The 24762-nt window shown below is 40.3% G+C and overlaps 1 protein-coding gene across 1 annotated transcript in view; it reads right to left on the minus strand.

Annotated features, from left to right (window-relative positions):
* LOC134344536 (striated muscle preferentially expressed protein kinase-like) overlaps nt 1–22701 on the minus strand; it is a 35618-nt gene extending 12917 nt beyond the window's left edge. Inside the window, exons 1-8 of the mRNA XM_063044509.1 lie at nt 22598–22701; nt 19297–19748; nt 16294–16420; nt 13110–13225; nt 8393–8494; nt 4970–5060; nt 3135–3329; nt 1944–2004 (exon numbers count right to left, since the gene is read on the minus strand). Coding sequence (XP_062900579.1) covers nt 1944–2004; nt 3135–3329; nt 4970–5060; nt 8393–8494; nt 13110–13225; nt 16294–16420; nt 19297–19690 — 1086 coding nt within the window. The 5' untranslated portion in view covers nt 19691–19748; nt 22598–22701. The remainder of the gene's footprint in view (nt 1–1943; nt 2005–3134; nt 3330–4969; nt 5061–8392; nt 8495–13109; nt 13226–16293; nt 16421–19296; nt 19749–22597) is intronic.
* Nucleotides 22702–24762: the final 2061 nt, after the last annotated feature.

The following is a 24762-nucleotide window of genomic DNA, read 5'->3' on the forward strand; positions in this document are numbered from 1 at the left end:
AACAGAACACTTCATTTTTACGCTTATTAGGATTCAAATCGACATGACAGCACACTGCCCATTTTATCAGTATCATTCTGCAACCTAAAATTACCTCCTTCACTATCCATAACATTATTAATTTTTGTATCATCTGCAAATTTATTGTTCATACTTCCAAATTAACATCCAAATAATTACTGTAGTGTATATAACAAATAGTAAGGATCCCGGTACGGATCCCTAATGTACACCACAGTTTATAGCCTTCCAATCGCAAACCAACCCTCCAACATCATCCTCTGACTCTCATTACTAACTGGTTTTGGATCCAATTTACCAAAACTCAAAATGTGCGTGCTTTAACCTTTCAGCCCAGTCCTGTACGTGGAGCTTGTCAAAGGCTTCAATGAATTCTACATCAACTGCACTGCCCTCAAGAATAGATGTTAGTATCTATAAGACCATAAGACAAAGGAGCAGAAGTAGGCCATTCGGCCCATCGAGTCTGCTCCGCCATTTTATCATGAGCTGATCCATTTTATCCTATTTAGTCCCACTGCCCCGCCTTCTCACCATAACCTTTGATGCCCTGGCTACTCAGATACCTATCAATCTCTGCCTTAAATACACCCAATGACTTGGCCTCCACTGCTGCCCGTGGCAACAAATTCCATAGATTCACCACCCTCTGACTAAAAAAATTTTTTCGCATTTCTGTTCTGAAAGGGCACCCTTCAATCCTGAAGTCATGCCCTCTCGTACTTGACTCCCCCATCATGGGAAACAACTTTGCCACATCCACTCTGTCTATGCCTTTTAACATTCGAAATGTTTCTATGAGGTCTTCCCTCATTCTTCTAAACTCCAAGGAATACAGTCCAAGAGCGGACAAACGTTCCTCATATGTTAACCCTCTCATTCCCGGAATCATTCTAGTGAATCTTCTCTGTACCCTCTTAGCTTTCAGTAACTAATGGATTGAAGATGATCCATTTCTTTGTGTAACCTTATGTGTGGTTATTTATGGCCGATGGCATTGACTCCAGTTGAATCAAATTAAAAATATGGCTATTAAAATATGATCAATCACTGAATGCAAGTCTGGAATATCTCAATCTTTTACATTAAATCTATTAAATTGGCAGTTCACAAATTCACATCTCTGATAAGAATGGATTTGGAGAAGCAAGTTACTGTATAACCTTACATTCTCTGAAATATGAGTTCAACTTAAAGGGAACATGAGGAGGAACTTCTTTACCTAGTGGGTAGCGAGAGTGTAGAACAAGCTGCCAGTGGAAGTGGTAGATGCAGGTTCAGTTTCAGCATTTAAGAGAAGTTTGGATAAGTACATCGATGGGAGGGGTATGGAGGGTTGTGATTGAGGTGCAGGTCAATGGGACCAGGCAAAATAATAGTTTGGTACAGAGCTGAAGGGGAAGGGGGAGAAAAGAGAGAGAGAGATGAGAGAGAGAGGGGAGAGAGAGAGGGGAGAGAGAGAGGGGAGAGAGAGAGGGGAGAGAGAGAGGGGAGAGAGAGAGGGGAGAGAGAGAGGGGAGAGAGAGAGAGGGGAGAGAGAGAGGGGAGAGAGAGAGGGGAGAGAGAGAGGGGAGAGAGAGAGGGGAGAGAGAGGGGAGAGAGAGGGGAGAGAGAGAGGGGAGAGAGAGAGGGGAGAGAGAGAGGGGAGAGAGAGAGGGGAGAGAGAGAGGGAAGAGAGAGAGGGGAGAGAGAGAGGGGAGAGAGAGAGGGAAGAGAGGAGAGGAGAGAGGAGAGAGGAGAGACCACATGCTTGCTGAAATGGTTAAGTGTCATTAATTTAATTAGTCTGTCACAGCATTGTATGCCAAATTGCCTGTCCTTGTGCTGCCCTGTTCTTTCTATCCTTCTACTGTCCTGTTAATGATTTAATAAAAGAGTAATACGATAATTGGTAAAAATGGTCATGTAAAAGCAAATCTTACCTCAGCTTCTGCAACAATGTTCTTTTTGAACAGGTGATCCAGCAATCCTTCATTTGAGCACCTGTTGCATTGTTCAGGATAAAAAGGACACAACCAGACAAAATGCATTTGTTTTCCAGTGGGCATGTTATTTTACCTTGGAAAAAGTTTATCAAGGGGATGAAACTACTCCTGAAAACTTTTAACCTGCTATTGAGAGGCATTGCCATGGAAATTTACTTCCACTTGCTTTTGAAACAAAATATTTCAGCTGCTGAAGCTATTTGCTGTTTGTCCATTACTTGATGTATGTTAATGGTATTAATAGCAGAACCAAGGAAGTTAAGTGCAGTAGAATTAGCAATCAGCCACAACATAACTGAAAGGACAAACAGGTACAGCATGCAACCATCATCTTTTTAATAATTGGCTCATTTCTATTCTAGATTTTGCCCTTTGTGTGACAGGAGCTCTGTCATGTGTTCTAACAGTATTTTGCTTACAGAGCATCAAGAATGCGAATATTTTTCACTCATTGAAAATCAACCCTGGCTCTGTATAGAAAAACAGTAGTCTCTCCATTGCTAGCTGATGTTTCTTTCTCCACAGCTGCTGCCTGGCATTTTGAATACCTCCAGCACTTTCTAAATTTATGACACAATGAACTACTGTGCTCTCTTGATGCTCTGCGGTTAAGTGAGTAAATGAACAACAGTGAATCTTAGTTCTAAAGATGAGTTCAGGAAACCCACAACATTATGGAGCTAATTTGCAACTACAGTAGTGTTTTATCAGGAATATATATTATTTGGTGGCACAGTAGCTTGGTGGTTAGCACAACACTTTACAGTACCAGTGCCCTGGGTTCAATTCCTGCCGCAGAGTTTGTATGTTCTCCCTGTGACCACGTGGGTTTCCTCCACGTGCTCCGGTTTCCTCCCACAGTCCAAAGACGAACTGGTTGGCAGGTTAATTAGTCATTGTAAATTGTCCCAGGATTAGGTCAGGGTTAAATTGGGGGTTGCTAGGCGGCATGCCTCAAAGGGCTGGAAGGGCCCACTCTGCTTGTATCTCAATAAATAAATGTATACAGACAAAATGAAATGGGATTAAAATAAAACCATGGTGGGCCAAAGGGTCCACTCCTGTGCTCGATGTTCTTGAATCTAAACAGGGAAACAAGTAATCAACCAAAACACACAGAAAGGATACATTTCCAGCACTAACACAAGTGTTCTTTTGGTTTCAAAAACATCAAGTAGGCAGGCAATCCTTGTATGATTAAGTTTGGATAAAATTTCACGCTCTTCATAAGCCTGGTTGCCTCTTCTGAGTGTAACAAACTTAGCTGCACACTGTATTCCATTCTCTTTATTCACAACACGCTTCACAAAGCTAGATGATCCTCTTTAAACAAAAGAAAACGGACGAGGTATTAATTTTTTTGAATTAGGTAATTCACAAGCAAAGTTCAAAGATAATGGGACGCGCATAATATTTAATTAGAGAATTTACCATAATCAAATACCCTTTCTGTTTTTATATCTTCTTTAGTACAGATATTAAACAGTTGTTCTGTCTGATTTATCAGGTGGATAATAACAATCCAATGGAACACACACAAAATGCTGGAGGAACTAGCAGGTCAGCGTCTATGGCAAAGAATAGAAATATGGAAAGAAAATGGCCCCACATTTAGCTGGCAGGTGGCAGGTGACAGGTGAGAACAGGTGTGGGGAAAGGTAGGTGGGTGACTGGCACAGACCAGATAAAGATGATGACAGTTTACCGTCTTATGATCATGTTGCAATAATCTTAATATGGTTGCAATAAGACTATCTCTCTAAAGAAGTTTTCATCAAACCATCACTATGTTCATTTGTATCTGGTTTGAATTCAATGATGGTGTTGTTTTAAATGTTTCGCTCTGCTTTTTTAAAATCATATTTGACTAAGTATTGCTTTGATGTCAACAGCATCTAATATAACTTTTTTTCTTTTTATGGATAATTCCACAGAGCAACCTGTAGTCATCATTGCAAGAAAAAAGTCATACTATGAACACCTTATATTTCGTCTGGGTAGCCTCCAACCTGATGGCATGAACATTGACTTCTCTAACATCTGCTAATGCCCCACCTCCCCCTCGTACCCCATCCGTTATTTATTTATATACACACATTCTTTCTCTCTCTCTCCTTTTTCTCCATCTGTCCCTCTGACTATACCCCTTGTCCATCCTCTGGGTTCCCCCCCTCCCCTTTTTCCTTCTCCCTGGGCCTCCTGTCCCATGATCCTCTCATAACCCTTTTGCCAATCACCTGTCCAGCTCTTGGTTCCATCCCTCTCCCTCCTGTCTTCTCCTATCATTTTGGATCTCCCCCTCCTGCTCCCACTTTCAAATCTCTTACTAGCTCTTCCTTCAGTTAGTCCTGACGAAGGGTCTCGGCCTGAAACGTCGACTGTACCTCTTCCTCGAGATGCTGCCAGGCCTGCTGCGTTCACCAGCAACTTTGATGTGTGTTGCTGTGAACTATAGTAGTGTTTTTGTATGATAGGGTCAAATAATATTTTATTTCGTTTAGTCTCTTTTGTGAAAAATCATCAACGTTACAATAATTGCATGATTAAATCTTGGTTGAATTAACTATTCTCTGCATTCAACCGGGGAGAAAGGGCAATCACGATCAAATCTCCATTTGAATGTTGTTGCATCATTAGGCACTTAACTCTCATTTTCACTGACAGAGTGCTTGTTTATTGATTTAAAGAATTCATGATTGAGATTGAGATGGTCCTTGCAAGACAATTGAGTTTTTAAAATTTAGCTTTTGAGCTATTTTTAATGAGGAGGAGGATTAGCTTCTCAATTAGCCAAAGCACACAAGTAAATCTCAGTGATGAGGGACTTGTTTAGTAACAATTATTGCATTTACACAACATCCCAGCAATAATCCAATGATGATTTTAATAGGACGGCTACTTATCTTCTCAGCACCGGAGTACAGGACAATTAATTTACTACAAAGCAGGATGAAGAAGTTTACCTTCCAATTTCCTCTTTAACATCATAATAGTAATGTAGTTTTCTTCTCCCTGGTACCTTCTCTCTAGAGCATTCTTCCTTGGCATTTGTTTCTGAATTGCCACAGCATTTCCCAAAAATAAAAATAAATTAGTTGTGGAATATTAGTTTTTTTAGTTATGAACAACTGCAGTTCTTGGCAGAAATATATAACACATTAAAAAGCAAGACGAAAGGAGTATACTTCTGCTTTCTGTAAAGAGACGCCAGCATATAGACAATGTGAGTAGCAGTTATACCAATTACTGTATACTTGAAGGCTGAACCTGAGATGCAGAGTATCATAGAACCACGGATACTTACAGCTATTCAGCCCATTACATTAATGTTAACTAAAAGAATCCCTCTACTATATTTGTCTCCACTCCTACACCCTGGTAGTGTATTCCAGATACCAATCTCCACAATGCAAAAAACTTGCCCCACATATCTCCTTTGAACTTATCCCCTCACATCTTAAGTACATGTATTAGTCATTCTGACCCTGGTAGAAAGACCCTGGATGTCTACTCTTTGTCCCTCATAATCTTTTTGACTTCTATCAGGTCTCCCCTCTAGTCCAGGCAGCATCCTGGCAATTCTCTTTTGACCCTCTCCAAAGCCTCCTACAATGGAGTGGCCAGAACTAAATAAAATACTCCAGATGTGGCCTAATTAGAGTCTTATAAAGCTGCAATGGCCTTATTGCCTTGAGTAATAAAGGCAAGCTTACCTTATGCCTTCTTCATACCCTATCAACCCATGCAGCCATTTTCAGGGAGGTAAGGAGTTGGATCACAAGATCCCTCTATACATCAACACTGTAAAGGGTCTTGCCTCTAGCAGTGTACTGCTTCCTTCCATTTGATCCCCCAAATCTCACACTGGGCCAGGTTGAACTTCAATTGCCATTTCTCCAATCGATCTATATTCCACTGTATTTTTTGGCAATCTTATACATTTTCCACACCACCACCAATATTTGTACCATCTGTGAACATAACTAAACCATCCATTCATTACATAATCCAAGTCATTCATATGAATCACAAACAGCAGTGGTCTCAGTACAGTTATTTGCAGGACACTACTAGTCAGAGACCACCAGCCAGAATAAGTCCCATTGATCATGACTCTCTGTTTTCTCTGGGCAAACTGATTCTGAATTTAAACAGCCAAGTTACCGTGGATCCCACACATCTCAACTAAAATGGAATCCATGTTTTCTGCTTCAGTACAAGGGTTACCTATTTGGTCTCTAATACAAGACGATAAGATATAGGAGCAGAAGTAGGCCATTCGGCCTATCAAGTCTGCTCCTCCATTCAATCATGGATGATCTAATTCTTCTAGTTATCTCCACTCCCCTGCCTTCTCCCCATAACCTTGGATGCCCTGGTTAATCAAGAACCTATCAATCTCTGCCTTAAATGCACCCAGTGACTTGGCCTCTACAGCCACTGGTGGCAACAAATTCCACAGATCTACCACCCTCTGATAAAAGTAATTTCTCTGCATCTCAGTTCTAAATGGATGTCCTTCAATCTTGAAGTCATGCCCTCTTGTCCTAGACTCCCCTACCATGGGAAATAACTTTGCCATATCTAATCTGTTCAGGCCTTTTAATATGCGGAATGTTTCTATGAAATCCCCCCTCATTCTCCTGAACTCCATGGAATACAGCCCAAGAGCTGCCAGACGTTCCTCATACGGTAACTCTTTCATTCCTGAAATCATTATCGTGAATCTTCTCTGAATCTTCTCCAACATCAGTGTATCCTTTCTAAAGTAAGGAGCCCAGAACTGCACACAATACTCCAAGTGTGGTCTCACGAGTGCCTTATAGGCTTCAACATCACATCCCTACTCTTATATTCTATACCTCTAGAAGTTAATGCCAACATTGCATTTGCCTTCTTCACTGTACTCAACCTGGAAGTTAACCTTTAGGGTATCCTACACAAGGACTCCCAAGTCCCTTTGCATCTCTGCATTTTGAATTCTCTCCCCATCCAAATAATAGCCTGCCCATTTATTTCTTCCACCGAAGTGCATCACCATACACTTTCCAACATTGTATTTCATTTGCCACTTCTTTGCCCATTCCCCTAAACTACCTAGGTCTCTCTGCAGGCTTTCTGTTTCCTCAACACTACCCGCTCCTCCACCTATCTTTGTATCCTCGGCAAATTTAGCCACAAATCCATTAATTCCATAGTCCAAATCATTGACATACATCGTAAAAAGCAGCGGTCCCAACACCGACCCCTGTGGAACTCCACTGGTAACCAGCAGCCAGCCAGTATAGGATCCCTTTATTCCCACTCTCTGTTTTCTGCCGATCAGCCAATGCTCCACCCATGCTAGTAACTCCCATGTAATTCCATGGGTTTTTATCTTGCTAAGTAGCCTCATGTGCGGCACCTTGTCAAAGGCCTTCTGGATATTCAAGTACACCACATCTACTTCATCTCCTTTGTCTACCCCGCTTGTAATTTCCTCAAAAAAATGCAGTAGGTTAGTCAGGCAGGATTTTCCTTTCAGGAACCCATGCTGGCTTTGGCCTATCTTGTCATGTGCCTCTAAGTACTCCGTAATCTCATCCCTAACAATCGATTCCAACAACTTCCCAACCACTGATGTCAGGCTAACAGGTCCATAGTTTCCTTTCTGCTGCTTCGCACTATGTCCTACTCTTCCTCTTGCTCCATTTAGTAAAAATTATCATATGGCCCCTCAGAACTGTTTTCAATAATTTGCCCAAGCTAGTCTTTGGGCTTATTTTGATTTTACTTTTCATTATTTCATCATGCCTCTTTGCTTACAAATTTTCTTTTTACTTTCATCTTGGATCACTTAAGCCAGGGGTTTTCAACCTGGGATCCACGAACCCCTCGGTTAATGGTAAAGCTCCATGGCATAAAAAATGTTGGGAACCTCTGATTTTGGCCTTCAACAATATTCTGCTTCTCTTTTTTGCCTTAACCATACTCTTTGATTTCCAGGCACTTCTAGTTTGGTAGTCTCCCCTTCTATTTAGGGCCATTTTCAAGAGGAGCTCTCAATATAGAAGGTAAGTTCTGAAAGTATAATTCCTTCAGGCAAATGCGTTTAATAAAAGGGGCACAAAAATGACACGTGGATCACCTGCTGATTAAATGGAACACAACATTGCTCTAGGTTTAGAAAACATCAGATACATTTCTACTTGTAATTTTAGAACTATAGAAAAAATGTAAAAGGCAGCTTGAAAGGGTAGACTGGACACTACTTAAATTAGTTGGTGTGGATTCATGGACAAACAATGTCAGAAAAGGCACTTTGGCAAATGACATACTTATCCTACACAACCAAGATTCCTACTCAAGCATGCCATCGCTTGAGGGAAGTGCAGAATCAGTTGTACCTGTGCGTATGCTTTCAGCTGGTAGTGTAGATGAACGGGACTGTGGTAAGCTAGTGGCTTCCTGACCATCAACAGGTGATGCAGCTTGCTCCACAGAAATATCTACAGAAGCAGGTGAGAAAGTACTGTTAGACTCCTGTCTGAGAGATAGGCAGAATATCAGAAGAAATTTAATATCAGTTGCAAGGCAAATTTTGCTTTGTTCCTTTTTAAAATGCTTCCAGTAGCAGTTCCAATTCAAAGTAAATGCTTTCCTTAATGTGCCACACAGATCCAACAATTATTCTACCTAGTTCCATCGACCAGCATTTGGACCATACCCCTCTTTATCCATGTACCTATCTAAATTTCTCTTAAATGTTGAAATTGAAAACCCATCCACCATTCCTACTGGCAGCTCATTCCACACTCTCACCACCCTCTCCCCTTCATGCACTTCTTAAACCTTTCACCCTTAACCCATGACCTCTAGATCTAGTCACACCTAACCTCAGCGGAAAGAGCCTACTTGCTTGAATGAAATTCTATGAAGGTATATCATGTACTTAGAATACTGACCCATAAACATGGATGACTGTCAGCTAAAAAGCAATTTGATCAGATAATAAACATTGGTTTTGAAAGAATATCTCATCACCAGATCCTCCAACAAGCTCCAACATCCTGCTTGGCTAATGGTGAGACCAGCCTCTGTATGAGATCCTTCATACAAAGCTAGTGTACATTTCACTCGAAGAGGGGGATTAGCCTTTTAATGTGTGCACTTGCCAAGAATGTCGGGAAAAATGCAGTTTTATTTTGCTAAGGCTCCTGCTGCACAGAATTCTACACTCCGTAAGTTGTTTCTGGTCGCTGACACTGAGATCAACACCAAATGCTGCTCAATTATCAACTCACTTTGATCTTCCCAATGATTCCCAATGCTAGAAGCTGTCCACATACTAATGTTACCTACACGCACACTTTCCAAGGTACAGGACTATATGCCGATGGACTTCAGGAAGACTATATACACAGCAACTTAAGGGGCACACCACACATTTAGGGCCAGAACATGTGGGAGAAAACTCTCAAACAATTATTTGAAAGGAAAATTGAATTCTTGATGAAAGCAAAGTAATGATAAATTTAGTGCTGTAATATATATTTGAAATTTAAATTACAAAGTATATTTTTGGAAAACAAAAAGAGCGAGTGACATTCACATGATGTAAATGAATGGGTAACTAAAAGATTATATATTTCATAGGATCCATAATATAGAAACAGGCCACTGCACAACTTGACACTCAATGCCATCTAATTTCCATCTCTGGTTAATCTTGCCTGAGTGTTTTACTGCTTTTTTCTCTCTCACATGCTTATTTAGCTTCCTCTTAGATACATCTGAGTTCTCTGTCTCCATAATTCTGCATTGTTACCAATCTTTACTACATTTCTCTGAAACTTAGAGTCAGAGTCGTAAAAAAGTTCAGCGCAGAAACAGGCCCTTTGGCCCAACTAGTCTGTGTTGAACCATTTAAACTCCCTACTCCCATTGACCTGCACCTGGACCATAGCCCTGCCATCCATGTACCCACTATCTAAACTTCTCTTAAATGTTGAAATTGAGCTCGCATACACGCACCACTTACGCTGGCAGCTTGTTCCACACTTTCATGATCCTCTGAGTGAAGAAGTTTTCCCCACTGCACTTAGTTGTAGTCCCACCCAACCTCAGTGGAAAAAACCTGCTTGCTACTTCTATCTAATTTATTGACGATTCTCTTAGAGTTATGTTGCCCTGTTCAAACAAAAAACTGAAAATTTTAGACTACACTTAGGGTGTCAGAACACATTTGTAGAGATATTAAACCTGTCCTTCTTTTCCTCTCTCTCTCCTTATCAATGTCTACCTATCACTCACCATTAGTGTCTCCAACTTCACCCCACACCTGCTACCCCTTCTTTCCCATGGCTGATCATCATTCTCTTTATTTGGTTTTACCTATCAGCTTCCAGTTCCTGCCCCATCTTTCCCATTTCACCCCTTTATGCTGGCTATCTCCCCTCTTAATATTGTTTCAGGGTCTTGACCTGAAAGTTGACTATCCCTTTGCCTCCATCGATGCTGCTCGACCCACTGAGTTCCTCCAGCTGCTTAATTTTGCTCCAACATTTATAGAGGAGAGTCTGTAAAGCTTAATGACTTTTTCTTCCAAAGTGGGCATGCAAACCTTAAAACACAAACAAGAGAAAATCTGCCAATGCTGGAAATCCGAGTCACACACACAAAATGCTGGAGGAACTCAGCAGGCCAGGCAACATCTGTGGAAAAAAGTACAGTTGATGTTTCGGGCCGAAACCCTTCAACAGGACACAGAAAGAACATATAGAAACATAGAAAATAGGTGCAGGAGTAGGCCATTCGGCCCTTCGAGCCTGCACCGCCATTTATTATGATCATGGCTGATCATCCAACTCAGAACCCAGCCTTCCCTCCATACCCCCTGACCCCTGTAGCCACAAGGGCCATATCTAACTCCCTCTTAAACATAGCCAATGAACTGGCCTCAACAGTTTGCTGTGGCAGAGAATTCCACAGATTCACCACTCTCTGTGTGAAGAAGTTTTTCCTAATCTCGGTCCTAAAAGGCTTCCCCTCTATTCTCAAACTGTGACCCCTCGTTCTGGAACTCCCCAACACTGGGAACAATCTTCCCGCATCTAGCCTGTCCAATCCCTTTAGGATCTTATACGTTTCAATCAGATCCCCCCTCAATCTTCTAAATTCCAACGAGTACAAGCCCAGTTCATCCAGTCTTTCTTCATATGAAAGACCTGCCATCCCAGGAATCAATCTGGTGAACCTTCTTTGTACTCCCTCTATGGCAAAGATGTCTTTCCTCAGATTAGGGGACCAAAACTGCACACAATACTCCAGGTGTGGTCTCACCAAGGCCTTGTACAACTGCAGTAGTACCTCCCTGCTCCTGTACTCGAATCCTCTCGCTATAAATGCCAGCATACCGTTCGCCTTTTTCACCGCCTGCTGTACCTGCATGCCCACTTTCAATGACTGGTGTATAATGACACCCAGGTCTCATTGCACCTTCCCTTTTCCTAATCGGCCACCATTCAGATAATAATCTGTTTTCCTATTTTTGCCACCAAAGTGGATAACTTCACATTTATCCACATTAAATTGCATCTGCCATGAGTTTGCCCACTCACCCAACCTATCCAAGTCACCCTGCATCCTCTTAGCATCCTCCTCACTGCTAGCACTGCCACCCAGCTTCGTGTCATCCGCAAACTTGGAGATGCTGCATTTAATTCCCTCATCCAAGTCATTAATATATATTGTAAACAACTGGGGTCCCAGCACTGAGCCTTGCGGTACCCCACTAGTTACCGCCTGCCATTCTGAAAAGGTCCCGTTTATTCCCACTCTTTGCTTCCTGTCTGCTAACCAATTCTCCACCCACACCAATACCTTACCCCCAATACCGTGTGCTTTAAGTTTGCACACTAATCTCCTGTGTGGGACCTTGTCAAAAGCCTTTTGAAAATCCAAATATACCACATCCACTGGTTCTCCCCTATCCACTCTACTAGTTACATCCTCAAAAAATTCTATGAGATTCGTCAGACATGATTTTCCTTTCACAAATCCATGCTGACTTTGTCCGATCATTTCACCGCTTTCCAAATGTGCTGTTATCACATCCTTGATAACTGACTCCAGCAGTTTCCCCACCACCGACGTTAGGCTAACTGGCCTATAATTCCCCGGTTTCTCTCTCCCTCCTTTTTTAAAAAGTGGGGTTACATTAGCCACCCTCCAATCCTCAGGAACTAGTCCAGAATCTAACGAGTTTTGAAAAATTATCACTAATGCATCCACTATTTCTTGGGCTACTTCCTTAAGCACTCTAGGATGCAGACCATCTGGCCCTGGGGATTTATCTGCCTTCAATCCCTTCAATTTACCTAACACCACTTCCCTACTAACATGTATTTCACTCAGTTCCTCCATCTCACTGGACCCTCTGTCCCTTACTATTTCTGGAAGATTATTTATGTCCTCCTTAGTGAAGACAGAACCAAAGTAATTATTCAATTGGTCTGCCATGTCCTTGCTCCCCATAATCAATTCACCTGTTTCTGTCTGCAGGGGACCTACATTTGTCTTTACCAGTCTTTTCCTTTTTACATATCTATAAAAGCTTTTACAGTCCGTTTTTATGTTCTCTGCCAGTTTTCTCTCAAAATCTTTTTTCCCCTTCCTAATTAAGCCCTTTATATGGCTGTAGTAGTGGGTCTGGGTAAGCACATGGTCAAAGAGTTGGAGAGCACTGAAACTACTGCCCTGAGTATCAAGTTTCAGAGTGTTTCACTCCCATCGAAGGGAAGATTCAAACTTCTTCAGGGTAGGTATCCCTGGAAGAGACTTCGCAGAGTAGTAATTAAATCACAAGCAAAAGAAAATCTGCAGATGCCGGAAATCTGAGCAACGCACACAAAATGCAGGAGAAACTCAACAGGCCAGGTAGCATCTATGGGAAAAAGTACAGTCGACATTTTGGCCTGCCGGGTTCCTCCAGCATTTTGTGTGTGATGCAACACTTAAATTTCAGTTAAGCATTTTGTCCAGAAGTTAGTAGCATTCTGTACTTTAGAACATCAGTGCATTGGTTAGTACTGTAGGTGAGTTAGCAGATTTTATTCACATCACCTGCATCCTCTTTTGCAGTCAAACCAATGTGGTAACTCTCAGGTAGCTCCATATACTCTGTTAGCTTTTGTTTATCAGGCACCGTGGGGATTTCTTCAGCTCTCTTACTTACAGTTCTTTCCAAGGATAGTGAAAGAAAATGCCAGTTAAAATTACAGTCATGATATTTCTATACGTTAATAGGGAAAATGTATTCAATATTCAGCATGCACATTTTGGATTAGTAATGTGGATTTAAAATTTGGTAAATTCAATTAATTTGAATTAAGTTATACTGCAGAAATAAAAGTGACCCTATTTTTTCTTGACCTGAAAGTCGACATCTCAAAGTTTTAAGACAAATGCCTAAAGAGATAGTTGTTGCATTAGTGATCTTCCAAAGTTCTTTTATATTCTGGAAAAGTCCCAGCAGATTTGAAGGAAGAAAATGCAACATTGCTTGTTAGGAGAGGAACAAAAAAAATGGAACTATAACCCAGATAACTTGGCATCATTATCGGAAAAATGCTGGAATTGATCACTGAACATGTAAAAAAAAAATCACAATATGATTAGGCAGAGTCAACATGACTTGTACATGTCCAGGACAAAGGAGCGGGTAGGAAAAAAATCATTGCGGACACTACCCACCCAGCAAACTGCCTTTTCCAAAAGCTCCCTTCTGGAAAGCGCAATAGGGCTATTAAAACAAAAACTTCACAGAACCTTAGAAGTTTCTTGCCACAAGCAATTAATTGGATCAAATATCCCCTCACCCCTCTATCTATTATCCCTGTCCTGTCACTGACTGCATTATAAACACTTTAAACCACATTTTATAATGCTGGAATTTATGCACTTATGCACATTTTATTCCATATCTATACTTTAACCAACTTTATTTTTATATAGTTCTTTATAATTGTTGAATATTGTTGGTTTTTGTTGCATATCGCTCCTTGCCCAACACAGAACACCAAATTCCTAAATCATCTAGATGTACATGGTGAATAAAGTTGATCCTGATGAAAGAAAATGTTTTTGACAATTCAAATACGTTTTTGAGTATGTTTCCAGTATGGTTAACGTTTACCATAAAGAGCAGTAAACAGTAAAAAACTAAATCAAATCAATATTTGGTGTGACCACCGTTTAAAAATTGCATCAATTCTCCTAGGTCATACAGTTTTATAAGGAAATTGACTGGTAGGTTATTTCAAGCACCTTGGAGAACTTGCCACAGTTTTGCTGCAGACTTTGCTGTCTCGCTTGCTTCTGTCTCTCCAGGTAATCCCAGACAGCGTTGATGATATTGACATCAGGTCTCTGTGGAGGCCTTACCATCTGAGATCACATAAAATATCTGAGGTGCACACTACAGTGTTTATGATGGTTAAAGGATAGAAAACCAAATGGTAATAAATGGACATCCTCAAGTGGATAGACAGTTTCTGGGATGGCACCACAGGGTCTTTGGTCCTTAGCTAATTCCAATTTATACTAATGACTTGTATGTGCAACCTATCAAGTTAGGTCATGAGAAAGTTATCGGTGAGGAGGATGCAAATGTAGGTGCAGAAAGATAGTCAAGAACATTAAAAAAAAATGGCAGATGATTGTCAATGAATGCAGCAGGATACAGATCAGATGGAAATATGGGCAATTAAAGGTCAGGTAGAGTTTAGAACAAAGAACAGCACACACTCAGCGGTTCAGGGACAGCTTCTTCCCCTCTGCCACCCGATTCCTGAATGGACTTTGAAGCTTTGGACACTACCTCACTTTTCTTAATATACAGTATTCCTGTTTTTGCACATTTTTAATATCTATTCAGTATACGTAATTGATTTACTTGTTTATTTATTATGTTTAATTTTATTATTATTTTTTTCTCTCTCTGCTAGATTATGTGTTGCATTGAACTGCTGCTGCTAAGTTAACAAATTTCACGTCACGTGCCGGTGATAATAAACCTGATTCTGATATGAAGAGGCCTTTCAGCTCATAATGTCTGTGCTGAACATAATGCCAATATAAACTAATCTGATCTGCCTGTACGTGGTCCATATCCCTCCATTCCCTGCCTGTCTAAACGTTACTATTGTATCTGCTTCTATTACTTCTCTGGCAGTACTTTACAGGTACTTACCACTCTGCAAAGAAACTTCCCCCTCCTACCTTAAATCTATGCTGTTTGGTAACTGCCCTCTAGTTCCATCCTAGGCAAAAGGCTCTGATTATCTACTCTGTCTAGCATGGACATAGCTTCTTACAGCCAACACAGTCCGTATTTGCTACATTAATTCCTGAGGTGATGGGAATTGCTTTTGAGGAAAGATTAAATAAAATTAACCATACAGGAGTTTAGGTGACTGAAAGATGATCCTTTCACCGTTCTCAGAATGAATCTCAGACAGATGCTGGGACACTGTTGCGTCTGAGTATAGGTTTTAGAACCAGGGAGTATAATCTATGGATGAGGAGTTGGCCATTTAGCATTAAGATGAAAAAGAATTCTTGATGCACTGGGTTGTAAAATCATTGAAGTTCTCTTTGCCAAAATGCTAAGTAGACACTCAGTCACTGAATATATTTAAGACACCACAGAAATCAGATTATGTGGGAAAGTAGATCACCCATGATCTCATAAAATGGCAGAGCGGGCTTAACAGTCATAGAGTTTAATTCTGCTTCTTTTCATACTATTAAAAGTTATTCTTATGATTGTAAATGTTCTTCTAGAAGAATCCTGCACATTTTTCAGTGTCAATATCAAGTTTCTGCAAAGCATCTTTGCTACTGTGGCACCCAACTTAGTACTGGGAGAAGGTTAATTTGATCACAGAGTGGCATCACCAATAATCATAAGTGGGGCCTTTAATTCTGCATTAGTGTAAAGACTCTCTCTCTTTGCATTTACTGGCTTTAGGCCAGGTCAACATCAACTGATAATACTTTACTGAGATACCAAATTAATACACCTTGCAAACAAAGGAAAAAATTCGATAATCTTATTAACCAGCTTTCTAACTGACTAATCATGATTTCTTTGACAATGTTACTGCATTATGCTTATAATTACTTTAAAAATATTCATACATGGTGGACACAGCTTTGCAATGATAAGAGTAATTGAATACATTTGGTTAGAAGATAGTATCTGCAATTTATTTTGTTTCAAAATGCAGCTCCAGAAATGGGTTACCTTGAGAAGATAATTTGCTCTGTTACATTTACATTACTTGCTGAAAGAGTTCTTCGCTTGAACGTAATTGGGCTGAACTGTATTTCACGCAGTCTCTTCACGGTAACATTTTGAATATTCTGCATATCTGTGTTAGAAAAAAATTGCATTTGTGAGGATCAAAAATAAGAATGTGCAGATCAAGAGCAGAATTAGGCCATTCTATCATGGCTGATTTATTATCCCTCTCAACCCCAATCTCCTGCCTTCTCCCCAAATCCTTTGACACTCTTATTAATCAAGAGTTTATCAACCTCCACTTTAAATATACCCAATAACTTGGCTTCCACAGCCATCTGTGGCAATGAATTTCACAGATTCAACACCGTCTGGCAGAAGAAATTCCTCCCCATACCTGTTCTAAGGGAATGTCATTTGATTCTGCCCTCTGGTCCTAGCCTTTCCCACTATAAGAAACATCCTCTCCATGTCCACTCTGTCTCGGGCTTTCAATATTCGGTAGGCTTCAATGAGAACCCCCCCCCCCCGCCCCACCACCACTATTCTTCTTCCCCACCCCCTCATTCATACATCTGGCATTATCTTGAAGTCTATGCACACACTTAGTGATGATGGGAACAGTTATCACTGAGCCTGACAGGGAATGAGGGAAAGCAGAGGATATTCATCCAAAAATACTACTACATATCTTAAGTAAAAAAAAATTCCTGCGGATACAGGAAAACTCAAATCAAAAATAAGGAATGTTGGAAGCACTCATCAAGTCAATCAATAGGAGACATCACAACAGACACAGAAAGGGAAAAAGGAGAAAGCAAAGAGTTTGTCTGTGAAAAGTTACCCTGTCATCTTTGGTTTGCACTCTACATCTGGCTGTCATTTCTTTTCCATTTTTGATGAAGAGTGAAACCTTTTGATCAACCTGAAATGATGATTCTCTCCCCTCGGATAATGTTTGATTATCTCTATGTGCTCCAATTACTTTCACCTGCCCATCACCTCCCTCTGGCGCCACTCCTCCTTCCCTTTCTCCCATGGTCCATTCTCCTTTCCTATCAGATTCCCTCTTCTTCAGCCCTTTACCTCTTTCATTTCTTACCTCCCAGCTTCACACTTTACTACCTCCACTCCCACGCACCTACCATCCTCCTCACCTGGTCTCACCTATCCCCTGCTAACTTGTATTCCTTCTTCTCCCCACCCTGGCTTCTTCCCCCTTCCTTTCCAGTCCTGATGAAGGGTCTTGGCCTGAAACATAGGAATTAGTACTAGAACAACCAAATGTTTGCAACTGAATTATATCAACTATATACTCTTAAAAACAATTTTATAAATGCACAAGTAACTTAAGAGATTTGAGAAGCTAAGCAGGAATTTAATATTTTCGTGTAACTCCTTCAACAATCAATTCAAAATTGCATAGTAGCAATGATGTCGTTGCACAGTAGCAATGATGTCATTGCATTAATGAGTTAGGGAACTTTTTGTTACATTCTTAAAAAGACATAGAATAGACAAAAGTAAAAAAAATTAGCAGTTACTGTTTGTACAATCAAGTGTACTTTGACTATGTTTCTTTCTTTAATTACCCTATTATGGTTATCTGCTTTGGCATGTTTATCCCTGAGAAGAAGCTCTTAATCCGGATAAGTGTGAAGTGTTGCACTTTGGGAGGTCAAATGTACGGGGAAAGTATACAGTAAATGGCAGGCAACAGGAATTCTGCAGATGGTGGAAATTCAAGCAACACCTACGCTTTGTCCGCCAGAGAAAGCAGGATCTCCCAGTGGCCACACATTTTAATTCTACATCCCATTCCCATTCTGACATGTCTATCCACGGCCTCCTCTACTGTCAAGATGAAGCCACACTCAGGTTGGAGGAATAACACCCTATATTCCGTCTGGGTAGCCTCCAACCTGATGGCATGAACATCGACTTCTCTAACTTCCGCTAATGCCCCACCTCCCCCTCGTACCCAATCCGTTATTTATTTTTATACACACATTATTACTCTCCTTTTTCTCCCTCTGTCCCTCTGACTATACCCCTTGCCCATCCTCTGGGTCCCCCCCCCACTTTTCCTTCTCCCCAGGCCTCACGTCCCATGATCCTCTCATATCCCCTTTGCCAATCACCTGTCCAGCTCTTGGCTCCATCTCTCCCCCTCCTGTCTTCTCCTATCATTTCGGATCTCCCTCTCCCCCTCCCACTTTCAAATCTCTTTCTAGCTCTTCCTTCAGTTAGTCCTGATGAAGGGTCTCGGCCTGAAACGTCGACTGTACCTCTTCCTCAAGATGCTGCCTGGCCTGCTGCGTTCATCAGCAACTTTGATGTGTGTTGGTTGAGTAAATGGCAGGGCCTTTCAAAGCATTAACATACAGAGGGATATTAGGATGTTAGTCGATATCTCCCTGAAAGTGACAACAATTAAGCAGGGTGATAATGAAGACATTATGGGACGTTTGCTTTTACTTGGGGGACTGAGTATAAAAGTCTGATGCAAATGTCTGAAAATTTGGTTAAGCTACATTTGGAGTATTGTGCACAATTCTGGTCACCACATTACACGAAGGATGAGCAGGCTTTGGAGAGGGTGAAGAAAAGGTTCACCAGAATGTTTCCTGGATTATAAAATATTAGCTATAATGAAAGATGGGACAACCTTGGATTGTTTTCTCTGAAGTATCAAAGACTGAAGGCTTGGTGGAAGTTTATAAAATTACGAGAGGTGCAGATACGGTAGACAGATGTGTTTTTTTTACTCTAGAGAACTTCAATGATTTTACAACCCAGTGCATCAAGAATTTTTTTCATCTTAATGCTAAATGCATGAAAATGGGATTAGTTTTAATTTAGCATTATGGCCAGCACAGGCATTGTGGGCTGAAGAGCCTACATCCTATGTTCTATTATGACCTTCAATTTTTAAACTGTTTTATCAAAAGAAACTTTTCCTTAAAGGCTTGGTATCCAATAGTACTAAACTGTGAAAGGACTAACCTTTCAGAGGCTTGGTTTGAATATCAGCACTGTTGGCTTGGTCATCAATGGTTTGAAAGTCTTGTGTATCTGGTTTTGAAGGATTATCAACTACATTTGTCTTCATCAGTTCTGCATAGAGTTCTGAAATACTAAATCTCTCTGCCACTGCCTTACTTTCTTGCGTCACAGCCATATAAGTCAGCGGAGAATCTGCAACCATATTCGAAGTTGTCTCCACTTCTCTGCTTTCATGTCCAGTAGAATATTGAACAGCTTCTTTCACTGTTGGGATCATTATTGTTTCTTCTTTATTTGCCTTCTCTTCACTTTTTCTGTAGTCCATGTGTAAATCATGTTTTTCTGCTGATGGAGAAGTTTTCCCTTTATCCTTTGAGACGACATTTGTGAACATTACAGATTTTTTCTTTGACTTCGTACATGTGAATTCTGGCCAATATTCTTCTTGATTTCTGAAGGAACAATCAGAAGTAATATGAATCTTAACATAATAACCAATAGATTAAAACAGTCTAAGGCACTTAAGTCGCATACCTCATGAAAGCCTCAAGTGAGTCCCCTTTGTTTGACTGTCTGCATATATTGCTAGAGCACAGTAGTCCCCAACCTCCAGGCCGCACCCAGCACATCCTTAAGAAAAACGCCAAAATAAACAAGCTAGTTAGTTAGGTGCCGCCCGGCACGTAAATGTTGGCCCAGATCAGAGGCGATTGCCGATTGCATAGAGCAAGTGAAATTGGCAATCGCCGCTGATCTGGGCCGACATTTACGTGCCGGGCGGCACCTAATTAATTAGCTTGTTTATTTTGGCTTTTTTCTTAAAGATGTGCTGGGTGCGTTCCAGCTACCACTGCACCACTGCATGCTTCGCGGCCCGGAGGTTGGGGACCACTGGCATAGAGCATAGAATAGTACAACACATTACATGTTCTTCAGCCTACAATGTTGCATGGCCTACTGTATTTAAAAATACTCCACGGTCAATCTAAGCCTTCCCTCCTACATAACCCACAATCCTCCATTTTTCCTACATCCATGTACCTATTTAAAGTTTTAAGTGCCTCCACAAACTTAACCACAAACCCAGTGGTGTGTTCCAGGCACCCACCATTTTCTGTGGAAAAAATAACTATCACTGACATACCTAAACTTTCTTCCACTCATCTTAAATGGATGTCCTCCGGTATTGGCCATTGGCACCCTGGGAAAAAGCTACTGGCTGGCAATGCCTCTCATCCTCTATCACTCCAAAGAAAAAATCCCTAGCTCACTCAACCTTTCCTCATAAGACATGTTCTTTAATCCAGGCAGCATCCTGGCTTATCTCCTCTTCACCCTCTCTAATGCTACCAAATCCTTCCCAATAATGAAGGAACCAGAAATGAACACTGTTGTCTAAGAAACAGCAGGTCTAACCAGAGTTTTACAGGTTATTACATGCAAGTCCCTTTTTTGGCATATGATAACTTTCCTACTTGTTTGTTATGAGATTGGTAGTGAATGGAAATTGAGATATGACGCTGGAAACACACTGGCTAGTGGCAAAGGGGGGCAAAAAGAAATTTGAAAAGGTAAATATGGACTAGGCTCCAACTAAAAGAACTCAAAGTCAAAGTAAAATTATTTAAAAGTAAGTATATTACACACTGGTTTGGAGAAACGTTGTCTCATTTCTATATTCATTATATGGTTATATATGTTATATACATGTATATAGTTAAATGGCAATAAACTTGACTTGACCATACACTAGCCTGAGATTCATTTTTTGCAGATATAAACAGGAAAATATAAAAATAAAATAAAATTTTGAAAAATTATGCATAAACAACAAATGACAACAACCAATTTGTAAAAAAAAGACAAATTGTCCAAATAAAAAAATCGAATAAACAATATTGAGAGCGTGAGCTGTAGAATCCTTTAAAATGAGCCTGTAGGTTGAGAAATCAGTTCAGAGGTGAGGTGAGGTGAGTGAACTTATGCATACTAGTTGAGGAGCTTAATGGTTATAGAGAACTGTTCCTGGACCTAGTGGTGGGGGATCTGAGGCTCCTGTACCTCCTGTCTGATGGTAACAGCGAGAAGAGAGCACAACCTGCGTGGTGGGGGTGGGGGTTCTTGATGGTGGATGCTGCTTTCCTGTGGCAGCACTCCTTGTAAATGTGCTCCATGGTGCATTAATAAGGGTTTAGCACCTGGAAACTGCCCATAAGGCAATTTCTCTGAAAATTAAAAATGTCCATTTTCTGTATTAACCCATATTGTATCACTATACATGTACTTTGGAGAGGGTGCAGAAGAGGTTTGCCATGACATTGCCTGGATGAGAGAATATGAGCTATGAGAGGCTGGACAAATTTGGACTGTTTTCTCTGGAGTGGCAGAGGCTGATGGGAGATCTGATCGGTTTATAAGGTTTTGAGAGGCATAGAGAGATTAGACAGACAAAATCCTTTTCCAAGTGTAAAAATGTCTAATACCAGAGGGCATGCATTTAAGGTGAGAGGGGTAATTTCCAAGGAGATGTGAGGGGCAAGTTTGTTTTTTTTTACACACAGAGAGTGGTGGATGCCTGGAATGTGCTGCCTGGGGTGGTGGTAGAGGCAGAAACATTAGAGACTTTTAGAAGATTTTTAAATAGGCACATGAATATGAGGAAAATGGAAGGATATGGATATTGTATAGGCAGAAGAGATTACTGATTTAATTGGTTTGGCACAAAATTATGGGCTGAAGGGCCTGTTCCTGTGCCGTACTGTTCCTTGTTCTACTTGCAATATTCCTTCCACTTAATTCAATAATCACTCTAACAGTAACCAGAGTTAAATTAATAGAATACATACTGTATTCCACTAAATTTTACTTCTATTAAACCAACTTGAAAAATGCTTTAAAAATGTATGGAAGAATTTGCACAAAGTCAGATTTCTGTGTGTCAGATTGTTCATAACTCAGGAGACCCTGCATCTTCCTGTTCTTAATTCTGGATCAATGTACAGTTTGACACCTGCTATTATGAGATACGGTGCCCTGTTTATCTATTACTACTTCAATATCACGGTATGATTTATCTAAGCACTGCTGATGGGAATTACTTACCATGAGTGATGAACTAATTCTCATTTGATGAAAGAATGGAAAAGAAAATCAAAGATATGGAAATCTGTGTCCACTTGCAGTATGAAATTGATTTCTAATTCATCAACAATTTTAAAGGTTTTTTTGTATGTGTCATGATGTCCTTTACTGATGGAAACCTTACAATGGATTTGGGGCAATTAGCACGGTTAGTACTCACACTTTTTTAGCTCTGCTTCTTTGGATTATATAGTCTGAACTTGATACTTGTACTTCAGGTACTCCTCTTGCTTTAGCTTCAACACCTTCTGTTGCAACGTCAGCAACATTTCCTGAAAATGGATAACAATAAGAATTCCATTCAAAAGCAAGAACTTTTACAAAGTACATTAAAAATATTGAATGGTTGAAACTGAATTTGCTAATTGGTAACTGTCCAGTTTGTCAGAAAAAGAACTGATTTTATCATCAAAAAATATCAGAAAGTCTTCAGATGCTGGCAATCTAAAGCAGGTCAGCAGGTCAGGCAACATCTATGGAAATGAATATTTTTGGGCCAAGACCCTTCTTCAGGACTTTTCTCATCCTTCCATTTTCTGACGAGGGAAAATATTTCTCGTTTCCATACAAAATGAAGAGGCATCAAATCATTCTCATTTCTATTCAAAAATGTAGAGGGAGCACTGTGGATTGATTCTCTGCAAAGAATGTCTCAGAATGATGTGGTACAGAGGATTTCTGAAATTAAATCTCTGCATTTCCCTCAGCCATGGTATTATGTAGACATATCAGTGTAGTAACATCACATAGAGTTAAGAATTAGATCAGTCCCTGTCAAATTTATTTTTATAAATTTTATTTCTCAATTCCCCCTTTTAATGATGCAGAGACTTTATAACATGACAAGTTATTTTGCATTGTATTTGTTCAATATTCCAAATAATTGTTCCCTCATAGCTATGTTACAAATTGAATGAAAAACATGCTTTTATATAAAACCATAAATGCACGTTTTTACGAGCAAGTTTAGTTGTTTAGCACTTTTCAAACACAAGACAGTTTGAAGTGCTTTACATAGAAAAAAACATAAAAGTCAAACATCAAATTTCAGACAATATATAAGACAATAAAATCACACAAAAATATATATGATAAATAGAAGATATAGTGCTGGAGATCCTAATTAAAAGCCACAGCAAAAAGAAAAGTTTTAAGCTCAATTCAAAAGAGCTTAAAGTTGGAGTGGACTTCAGATCCTCTGGAAGGTTATTCTAGATATGTGAAGCATAGTAATGAAAAGCAGCTTCACCATGTTTAGTTTTGACCCTGGGGACAGTAAGCAGACCCACTACAGATGACCTTAGAGCTTGGGAATGTTCATAATGCAGCAAGAGATCGGAGATATATCTTGGCCCTAGACCATCCAGTGCTTTATAAACCAGGAGTAATATTTTAAAGTCAGTCCTCTGATGGACAGGAAGCCAGTGTAGTGATCTGAGAACTGGAGTGAAATGTTCTGGATGAGCTGGGGCTGTCTGAGGGAGTTTTCACAGAGACCTGTGAAAATGCCATTACAGTAGTCAAGCCTACTAAAAATAAATTGAGACATAAGCCCTTTAACTCTTGCTATATTTTTAAGATGGTAGTAGGCTGACTCTGTAATTGTCTTAATGTGGCAGGTAAAATTTAAGTCAGAGTCCATTGCAATACCAATGTTTCTGGCTTGGTTTGTGGTCTGTAACAACAGGGATTCTAAGTAAGCACTGATTTTTAATCATTCTTTTTTGGCACCAAAAATAATTATTACAGTTTTCTCTTTGGTTAACTGGAGGAAATTCAGGCCTATCCAATCAGTGGTTTGTTCAATACAGTTTTTTAGTGATCGTATGGGACCATAGTCACATGATGACACTGTTATATAAATCATCTGCATAATTAAGGCAAGGTATTTTGTTGCTTACCATGATTTGAGCTAGAGGGAGCATGTACATGTTTAACAGAAGAGGCCCTAGCATGGACCCTTGAGGAAATTAGCATGTCATTTTTGTTTGGTCAGATATGCAGCTACCAATCAATACAAAATAGTCCATGTCCTGTAAATATGATTTAAACCACTTTAGGACTACGTTGGGGTTGAGTGGGATCTGGGATCAGCCATGATGGAATGGTGGAGCAGACTCAATGGGCTGAATGGCCTAATTCTGCTCCTATGTCTTATGGTCTTAATGATGTGGCCTTTGCTGTGTGTGGGCCCTGTCACATGCTGTGTCAAGTCCATAGATGTCTAGGATGCAGAACAGTTCATTACCACTACTGTCCTTGGGGTTATCAACATGAATACTAAAATCACCAACAATGACTACCCAGTCAAAGACAATGCAAACA

This window comes from Mobula hypostoma, chromosome 3 (assembly GCF_963921235.1).
Source record: "Mobula hypostoma chromosome 3, sMobHyp1.1, whole genome shotgun sequence".
Lineage (NCBI taxonomy): Eukaryota > Metazoa > Chordata > Chondrichthyes > Myliobatiformes > Myliobatidae > Mobula > Mobula hypostoma.